General features: G+C 43.7%; 1 protein-coding gene across 1 annotated transcript in view; it reads left to right on the top strand.

Annotated features, from left to right (window-relative positions):
* The first annotated feature begins 7597 nt into the window (after positions 1-7597).
* kcnn3 (potassium intermediate/small conductance calcium-activated channel, subfamily N, member 3) overlaps positions 7598-10587 on the top strand; it is a 44834-nt gene continuing 41844 nt past the window's right edge. The window contains 4 exon segments of the mRNA XM_068736060.1: positions 7598-8094; positions 8719-9317; positions 9319-9415; positions 9418-9827. Of these exon segments, the coding sequence (XP_068592161.1) occupies positions 8745-9317; positions 9319-9415; positions 9418-9827 (1080 nt within the window). The 5' untranslated portion in view covers positions 7598-8094; positions 8719-8744.

Here is a 10587-nt window from a genome sequence, read left to right as displayed (position 1 = left end):
ATATACAAAAGAATATAAAAGATGTAAAGCAGCTAATGAGGATCAAAATAAAAAAGGGGGCATTATGGAAGAAAATGTGTATTCTTGGTGCATTCATTCTGAGATGATAGTTATGTGCTGCAAAATCATAGTGATACTCCACACTGTCAGTAGTGTCTGAATGTGATGCAGTAACACTAAGCTGTCATTGGGTGTGAGGTCTCACTGGGAACAAATGGTGATATTCAGTGTCTTAATTGTGAATCAGTTCTGTGTAGCATTAGATCCGGTATTGTCTCCGGTTCAACAGCAATTGTTTCTGTCAAGGGACAGGATTATGGCAGCAATATTGCCAGCCAATCAGTGTAGTGCCTTGTAAATAATTTTATTGTTAATGTCCCCCAAACAGCTAGTTTCATTAGAGGAGGCTGTGTAGCAGTGGAATCCCAAAAACTTCTGAAAAAAGATTGCTGATACCTCTACACATAATTACAGCTTGAGCTAAGAAATGAATTGGTGAGATTCCCTTCAAGTTGGCAATAATTATATAAAAATGTGTGAACATATGGATGCGTGTTTGTACTGTCCAAATGGTCTGTGTGCAATAGTGAGGGCTTGTTTCAATGAGGATCTCCACCCATCAAGTTGGATTCATACGTGTGTGTATTTGAATGGTGGGAGGGCAGGACTAATGATGGAAGAAGAGTTAAGCACGACAGAGGGAAGGACGGACGAGTGGAACACTGCATGGAGTGAAATATTAGTCCAGACTGAGGGATTTAAATGAGCCACTCAGTGCTCTCCAATAGAAATAAATGAGAGAGGGGAAGGAGGGAATACATGAAGGCTGAGTGGGGAGAGAAATGGCTTTGAATCTAAGCTAAAAAACACAAGATCATGAGAACCTGTGGAGTCCGAGGCAAATTTGTAATGGCCATCATACAGGAGGGATGGAGCCTCAAGTCCACGAAGCATCAGCAAAAGAGACATTGAATAAATAGTGCATAGTGGGGTTGTACTTAGATTATATTGTGGCATTAAAAACAAGGAATGCTATTTGTACATATACAGTATGTGTATGATTGTATACATTCATAATGAAAATTTGAATTCTGGAAGTATACCAATATATATGTTGATGTCCAAGCTAAACTATGAACTATGAATTTCATCACATCACATTTTTTATTAGCTTTTACCATCACCCTTTCTTCATTTATATCTCTGACAGGAGAATCATGCTTTATCGCTCGCACAAGTCTGTGCGTGCGTCGGTGAATGAATGTGCGCCTCTGTGTCTGTCCACGGCTAATCCTTTATTCTCCAGCAATGTTTTGGGTGGCTAGTTATGGCTGCATGCTCAATTGCCTCTTGTGGTTGCATTGACTCACACTTTCACAAGACACCTTTTATTGCCAGTTTTATACTGCCATTGAGTGCCTGCTGACTCCTCACACACTACTTTTAACCGGCCGCCATCTGGTAGGGGCTACAAGTAGTAACACAGCCGACCCCCAGCCACTACTCTGCGCCCACAGTGGAGGAAAACAGTTTGCTCTCTTTGACTGTTTTGGACGGTGTGTTTGGCTAACAGCTAACGGAACTACACACACAGCTGACTGCATCGCAGGCCCTCAGCTGCTGCTCTGCGTCCAGAGACACAGGTATTCCATGCCTTTTAATTAGGCATCAACATGATGTTTACACGGATATTGCCGAAAAATAGACCAGCCCAGCCATCTGCATTGATTAAAATGAGAGCATATCTGTGAGACGTGCAAGTGAAAAACACGTCTGATACACATGTGTTCTAGACAGGAGGGTTAGCCAATTGTGGGTTGTATTCATTCAATTAAACATTACAGCGGTGATTGTTGCAGACACACCTGGTATAGATATGAGTGCACCTTTCTAGTATTTAGTGTACAAGCATCCACTAAAAGCATGCACAGCTGGCCTGGCTATGTGAACAAAGCAAGGAGAAGCTCGGATAACGACGCACATAGAGCGACTTCATTTTTTCTTCAGGTAAACATTATACCGCTATCTTTACATAGCAAATAGTCGTTTAATGCTATATTAATGTTCAGAGTGTTAACTTCAGCTGTTTTAAATTTGGTAGCTACATGTAATGGTGGTTATTCCACACATGCTATTGTATAGCAAAGCTAGTGCTTCCTTAATGCTACAATAATTAGTAATATTACCGAATTTAAAGATGGACACTACAGTGACTGTACAGTATAGCGCCTTACGAATGCAGCCACATGGTAATTTGACTGTCACCATTATGGCACAGTACATTAGATATAGTAAATCAACTTTTCTGAATGATGGTACTTTTTTAAGGAGTACAGTGTCACAAAAAGTCTGGCAGAAATCAGGCATTGTCAATTAGCTGAGAGATAGGAGACAGCTGACTCAGGAGGACTGCAGTCATCTCTCAGGCAGACGCACACAAACACCAAGCCGGCATAAACTTTTACTATCATGCTGACACTTTGAAACTGTAATTAGCTTCTGAACACTTCTAAATGTTAGTATCAGGACAGCTGCTCACATTCGCAGACATACTAAGCCGATTGCCTCTTCCGTCAAGGGTGGCACATAGCATACATCAATAGGCTTGAGACCTTGACTCCCTGCTACCTATACATTAAGAGAGGCCTAAATTTGAAAACATGACAAACATGCCTCTCAGAAACATGACAACGCAGAACAGGCCACAGACCTCTCACACCACATTATTCCCCACCATTACAGCAACAACAGAAGAGCAGGTGGTGCTGGCGGACGAGGGGAAGAGCTTTGGGCAGTTGATCAGTGGTAAGGTTCAGAAGAAGGATAAGAGTAGCCTATGGTAGTCATCTGAATTTTTGTGCGTTATTGCACACACTTAAGGACATCGGGCTGGATATCAAGAAAGAAGTTGTTCCAGGGGAGCTGGACCAGGAGGAGAGGGTGGTATCAAGTAGGGAATGCAAATGAGCACAGGTCACAGCCATCATCTGGATAGTGATCTGGGATGTGGTGGTGGCCTCAACAAAAAACAAAGCACCGAGCCTGGTTGGAACAATGAATAGGCATCTTTCAAACTGAGTGGGGTCACTTGACACAAAGATACAGTAGCTGAGTTATCTGGTCACACGTGGCCTTCAAGGACTCCAGGACAGAAATAGCTGTCCATTCTTAGTTTAAAAAAAGGATAAGGACCTAACCATTCAAGTGTCAGGAAAAGTGTGTATAAGTGTAAATCCAGCAGTGTCACTAGTCTGCTGACTGGTGTCTTTTAGTCAGCAGAGAGCTGACACAAACACACATCCGGTTCTCCAGCACCACGACAGCATACACTCTGCTATCATGCTGACACGGTGAAACTGTAGTTAGCTTCTGAACTCCTCAAACACTTCCACATATGGACTGTTTTCACAACAGACATTTTGACTTGTCATGGTAGGAAAATCCCAGGTGAAATTATTAACATTAACAATGGCTCAATTCCATTAAGTGTCCCAGTAAGGTATCTTATAAAGCAAGACCTGACATGGAGCAGTGAGCATTCTGTTTGGTGTTTGGTACCATTTCTGACATTGATTATCATAAAGCTGTATCAATATGCTGTGTGTGTGTGTGTGTGTGTGTGTGTGTGTGTGTGTGTGTGTGTGTGTGTGTGTGTGTGTGTGTGTGTGTGTGTGTGTGTGTGTGTGTGTGTTTGTGCCTGCTTCTGTTTCATTAAAGGGCACCGTTGTTTTGAGGCGAGATGCTTGCTCGCCACTGAAAGCATTACCCACAGCTTTCTGCTGGCTCCGCCGTTCACTCCCCTCCACACCTCTCTCTCTTCAACTGTATATTTTACCCCCTGCAGTCTCCCGCTCTCTGTATTTGATTAGGATATCTCAGGCAGTCAGATCAGAGGGCTGTTTGCTGTGCAGAGATCCATCTGCTTATAGCGGTCGTTTTTATACTGTGGGTTAGCCCGCACAGCTTCCAGGCCCCTAATGCAATCTGAGCCATTAGGATACAATGGAGCCGATGTAGGGCAGCGTTTAGAGCATGTCTGATAGAGTGGGGCCAGCCCGGTGGTCTATTAAGAAGAGCCATGCAGCTATGCAATGCACTCACTCATCACCTCTCTGACATTTATCATATGTCTGGTAACAGGTGTATGATTCGGAGAAAGAGAAAAAAAAATCAGCTTCTCCTCTTTCTTTTCTTCATTGACTGACCTTGTAGTTCAGTCAGAGTGTGGCTATGTTATTCAGTAAGCCAAAGTATAATTTCAAGGTACTTGTACTCTTGTATTTCTATTTGATTCCACCATCAACTTCTACTCATTTCAGTGGGAAATATTGTATTTTTGCTCCCATACATTGTAGTGGAGCAAAAACACATAGCATGCAGACATATTGTATTACCTGTGGAGAAAGCCCTGCCAGCTGCTTCCCCCTGTTTCCAGTATTTGTGCTCAGCTAAGCTAAGCTAACATAATAGGCTAACATTTATCTTACAAACATAAGAGTGGTATTATTGTTATCATCTAAGTCCCAGCAAAAACATATTTCCCAAAATATCAAACTTTTCCTCTCATGTGAAGGACTTGAATACTTCCTCCCCCTGTTTATTTAGAGGGTACTTTACAGCTAAGAATAGGCTGGAGGAAAAAAGTAACCTTTTCTAAAAACATTTAAACATTGAGAAAAAAGACATAATAGCGAATGTGAAAAGGTTTGAAAGAAATAGTGGGTGGAATAACTCTGCTGGAAATGCAATGATTGCTAGTTTGTGTGAAAGTGTCTAGGTGTGTGTGTCTCTGTGTGTGTGTGTGTGTGTGTGTGTGTGTGTGTGTGTGTGTGTGTATGTGTGTGTGTGTGTGTGTGTGTGTGTGTGTGTGTGTGTGTGGTGGGAGGGTCTTTTGTCCTTTTGGTCAGAATCTAATCAATCCTTCTCTCCTTTCCCTTCTGGGCCTCCTTGTCCAAATGCTCACATTTCATACACATTACTCTCTTCGTCTATTTCCTCTCCCACCCACCTGTTGTGTCACTTCAAAGTTGTATGTGATTTATACAGTATCATTTCCTGTAGTCAAGCCTTTATGTGACTTTAAACTTTAAAAAATAGATAGAGGATGCATCTGTGTAGCTGGCATAGCAACTGCCATACCTTTTTATTATACCTCTTTGTATTCTATTATTCACTTTCTCGTTCACATATTTCTCACACCATACATCTGATGTATGCTGCAGGGCAGAACTGTAGAACCTTTTCATTCAATGGGCCCATCATTACTCCTCTGTCACTCCCCTCTGCTTTCATTGCTCCAAACTCTCCATCTTTCTCTGCTGCCCTCTAACCTCTGTCGATAACATTAAGACCAACGAAATATATATACTGCCACCATTCTTTTCTGTCAGTCCTAATGTCCCCCTGGGCCTCTGGCAGCCCTTTTTTCCCCATTTACTGTGCTTTGTTGTATTGTGTTTATCAAATCTCTTGCTCTGTCTCCTGCGTTTTATTCGTAGAACAGCTGCGATAAAACTGCAGCCAGAAGATTAAAGGAGCTGTCTTTAACATTATATAGCGGCAAACCACTATTTGCTATGCAGTAATGGAGTAATATACCCACCCTCCGGTTCCCCCTCAGGTAAACACTGATAGCTATGTCAGCTCTTGTGCCATTATTAATGCTGTTAGCTATGCTCGCCACTGACATGTTGAGAGCCAATGAGAGGCAATAGAAACATTCCCAATCGCAAATTGGACGTTTTCTCCATTTAAAGGCGCCCATTAGTGCACTGCATCTCGAGTTGCACTGGAAAGGTACAGGGGGCACTTTATCATGTTTTATCTACCGTAGGGGCTTTTAAAGCATTTCGTTTAAACATGGGGGCACAAAAGGGCTTTCCTATTTGTCTTTTTAAACTCATTAACACTGCATTAATTCCTTAAGCGGGTGCATCTAATGATTATTTTCATCACTGATTAATCTTCAGTGTATTTCCTTGATTAATAAATATATTGTGTGACCTGTGGCATGACAGGAAAATTGTGAGAAATGTCCTTACCTTAATCCCCAGGTTCAACAAATACAAAAGTAGGCTACACATATTTCTGTCTAATTTTTTTGCCCTATAGTCCCCAAGTTAAATAAATGGCTTTGATCTGTGAAGGTGCGAACCTGACCTTTGACATTTCCCCAGGCCTTTCTGTGAAGAATCTACAGCTTGTTTAACAGGCCACTTTCCATCACTGACCCATCATGAATCAGCCCAGGGCAGAAACAACACATCGCTGTGTTTATTTCTACAGTAATGAGGAAAAAACGGATGAAACAATCCGCTTTCAAATTCAGTAACCCATCTAGAGCCTTTATGAAACAAAATAGGCCTGGACAAAAACAAATAAACAAACAAAAATACAAATTGATATGATATTGGCAGCAGATTAAAACATGTAGTACCCAGGATTTTTTTCATTACTTCTTGTCATAAATGAACCACTGTCTGCCCTACTTCCACATTAGCTGTCTGAGTGAGGAGTTGGCATATGGGTGATGTTATCTAAATACCTGGAATTATCTTTCACGTGGTATGATTTGCTTTATTGATGCCTTTCAACTTGCATAATCTCTAGGATAGGTTGACCTGTTATATGGTATCAATCTAATCTGCTCCCACACAGTGCCGCGTCAGCGCTCATCTGATTAAGTGTGCACACAACACACACAGAGAACCACAATGTTAAACCGGTTAGGCCAGGCAGAATAGTCTAATTATGCAGGATTATTCTGTATAGACTTTGTAAAGTTAGAATTATAAATGTATTAGTCTGCTAGGAATTAAATAATAAAGTCTCTCACGAAAAAAAAATGCTGTTACATCCATCTCCTGCTAATTATCTTTTCTTTTTTTAATTAGGCATTAATTATAAGACTAATATTAAATTTAATTCAATGCAACTTCATTTATCCCTGCAAGAGCAATTGGCAGCTCACAGCCTAGATCAACAGATAAGAAATGAAAGAAAAAACTAATGTATTATAGTTAGAGTCTTACATTATCTTATAACGTCTTATCATAGTCTAAACCATCAATTCTCTCAAAGTGGTTCCTGTATTTATCATAAAACACAGAAGTGGGCAGGTCCTTCCCAGCTGAAGGCCCTTCCACAATCCACACCCTCCTACACGCCATGTGTTGCAGGTTTTATTTTTTTCTTTATTCACATAAATGTGCACATTGTGCTATAAATGTGAAAATAATTCTCACAATTTCTGTGTTTTTAAGTTGCCAGAACCACCTTCATTTTACAACAGGTGCCATATGCGACTCAATAGACTATATAGTCTTTATTATAGAAGCAGTATTACGAATACCAAATGGATCCCATGTTTTCTAACGTAAAAAAAAATATATATATATAATAATTACCCCCAAATAGAATACATTAGACATTTGTTTGGCGCCTACACCTTACAAAGCCTGCCACCTGTTTTCAGCGCTTATTTCGCTCCTCTGATTCCGTCCAATGGGAATGAACGGCAGGTCTGGAGGCGGAGAAAGAGGGAGATAAGTTGGAGGAGAGAGTGAGAGACAGATCCGGGGACACAGTGAGCTGTAGATTGAGTGGACGTCAGTGGAGCTACATATGAAATCACAGACTTCACTGCTCTTCTGATGACTGTTACTTGACATTCAGCTTTGCGGGGTTTTTTCTACCGCTGGTTTCATGTCGCTGCACATCTTTGACATGCAGCCACAGGTTGACCGATTGAATCCAGTCACTATGGATTATACCTCTTCATCTCGAGTCGATTGTCACTGACGAAATCGAAATGGGCACCGTCGAGCGATCACCGGTGATTGAGAAGGAAACAAACTGATCATATCAAGTGGAGACGGAGACGGAGACGGAGGCAACATCTGTGGGGAGCGACGCACAATTTCGAGAGACGAGAGGGACCTGTGGAGGGACTTGTATGAAAGGAGGCGAAGCAAAAAGATGATGGGATGGCCGTGACAACATGAAAAAGAAAAAGTGTGGAGGTCTATTTTCATCCAGCCAGTGATTCAACACAACTAACCTGGGTGACAGGGACTGAGAGAGAAGAGGTAGGAGGTAGGTAGAGAAACAGACAGGGAGGAGGGGGCTGTGAAGGTGTCTGGTTATATCATACTGAAAGTAGGTTATTGTTTTGGATCAATCACATGCAGCCAATTTATGGTTAACTGAGGCAAACACACACACTTCTCCTGCTATCAAAACTGACTGATGTGGAATTATTATTCTTTAGTCTCTCAGCTTGAGTTCAGTGGTGTGAAGCATGAGGATCTGCACCATTCTTCTGGCTAACATCAGTGTAACACAGATGACATTTAATGGCATAGATTGAGGCATTTAGGGATGCGAGAGGAGGAGAGGACACTGGGAAACGGCAAGAGAGGCACTGAGAGAAGCTGACTCAAATGTGACTCAAGGAATAACATATTCCCCAATTATGGCCACTTTTCTTCACTCTGCTGCCCTTCTTTGTCACAACGTCTCCAGCTTTTTGAGTTCAGTCTTTACCCTCGTTTGATTTAACTAACCGTTATCAATCACAGTCCTCCCCCACTCCTCCCTCCAGCCACTCGCTCTCCCTCCGTCCTGTTTGCGTTGCTGTCATGATAAATTGTCTGTGTTCTCTGTTTTCCCCCTTTTCTTTCTTGACAGTTCTTCTCTCGTTTTTGTGTTTGTCTGTAGACAGGTGCGTGGCCACGTCCGTGACCATGGAGCCTCCCCCTTCTCTGAGCTTGGCTCTGCTAGGAGGGAGTGAGGATGAGGACCAGCGCTTCCTCCTTCCCCTGGGCAGTATATCCCATCCCTCCACCACAGGCAACCAGCCAGGATCAAACCACTCCAACCACATGGGAGGATCAAGCCTCGATCGTCTAAATGGCAGCACCCCGTCCCCCGCCACGCCCAATTTGCCTCCAACATCGCTCCCCAAGTTGCCCCTGTCATCCTCTGGAGGCCAGCCTCTACCCCCACCCATCCCCAACGCCCTGCACCCCACCAGCACCCCACTCTCCTCCTGCCTGGGCTCCCAGCACAGCCTGAGCGGGGACAACTCCCCGGTATACAACGCCCTCTTCTACTCCTCCCACTCGCCCTCCATGGAGCGGGAGAGGGACAGAGACCGTGACAGGGAGAGAGAGAGGGGCTGCAAACACAGACAGGCCAGCCCTCTGGTCCACCGTAGGGACAGTAACCCCTTCACGGAGATCGCCATGAGCTCCTGTAAGTACACTGGCGGGGTCATGAAGCCCCTGAGCCGCCTCAGCGCCTCCCGCAGAAACCTCATCGAATCAGACAGCAGCAGTGAAACCAAAGAGGGTGGCGTTTCAGCTGTTGCCGGGGCAACAGGGGGGCATGACCGACAGCGAGAAGCCCCCCCTACCTCCTTGGTGGCCCAGTCCTCTGCCAATCAACCCCTAATTCAGAGCCCTCCAGAGATTGTGATCTCATCCAAAGAAGACTCACCGTACCCCAGAGCCGGGTATGACATCACAGACTCCACTTCCAACCAGATGTCCATCTATCACCAGAACCACGCGCTAGTGGAGAGCAGGCGGGCACAGCCGGGGAGGGGCAGCAGGCAGGCGGGGGTCGGGGCGGCGGGGTCCGGGGCCAGGGGCAGCACCTCCAAGGCCTCCAAACGGAAGAACCAAAACATTGGCTATAAACTGGGGCATCGCAGGGCGCTGTTCGAGAAGAGGAAGAGGCTGAGTGACTATGCCCTCATCTTCGGGATGTTTGGCATCGTCGTCATGGTGATTGAGACGGAGCTGTCGTGGGGCGTGTACACCAAGGTGAGGGGACAGACCAATGATGCTTAAAGGGGCCCTTCCACTGATTTTACTCATAGAGGTCCCTTTACCAGTCATGGTTATTATCACCACAGTTATCTAATGTGCTTCTGTGGCTCAGGAGGGGCAAATAACCCTGATGATGTCATAGTGATGTCATTTGGTTTATATCTGCTTGGGTTACAAACTGAGGGTGTGTATTTTGAAAGACACGGTCATTATCAGGCAGGGAGGGTGTAATGAAAGACAAGTTGCATTATGGAAAGTGTAGGATCCAGTTAGACTCTCATTAGGGACTACAAGTTGCAATATCTCAACCTCTGATGCTAAGATTTGAACCATTCTGTGTTTAATTTGTCAAAACAATAATATATTGGTAGATTGTGCCTTTTTAATGTAGCCTCAGTACGTAAACAATGTCCACAAATCTCACACCATGCTGTCTTTGTGGTTGTAGTGTTGTGCACTGGCGCTTAGCTGGAATCTATCTTGGTTAACTGGCTAATTTTGGGTCATATTTGCCTTTTTTAAATTTAATTTATTTATATTTATTTCGATTTTACCCTGACTTGAGATTCTTTAAGCCAGGACGACCAAACTTTAGGTGTTTTGGACACGTAATTAGCCAGATAATTAGAGTCAGCTTTCCCCAGTTAATCACTTCATTCATGATGGGCACACTCCAATAAGTCTGACCAGCACCATGCCCATGTTGTTTGCTTGTGTACTGTTATGACCAGGCTTGACAGTTGCTGCTTCTGGA

Source organism: Cebidichthys violaceus, unplaced genomic scaffold (assembly GCF_023349555.1).
Source record: "Cebidichthys violaceus isolate CVI_PGR_0920_01 unplaced genomic scaffold, fCebVio1.0.p SCAF_7, whole genome shotgun sequence".
Classification (NCBI taxonomy): Eukaryota; Metazoa; Chordata; class Actinopteri; order Perciformes; family Stichaeidae; genus Cebidichthys; species Cebidichthys violaceus.
This window is presented reverse-complemented; position numbering and strand designations above follow the sequence as displayed.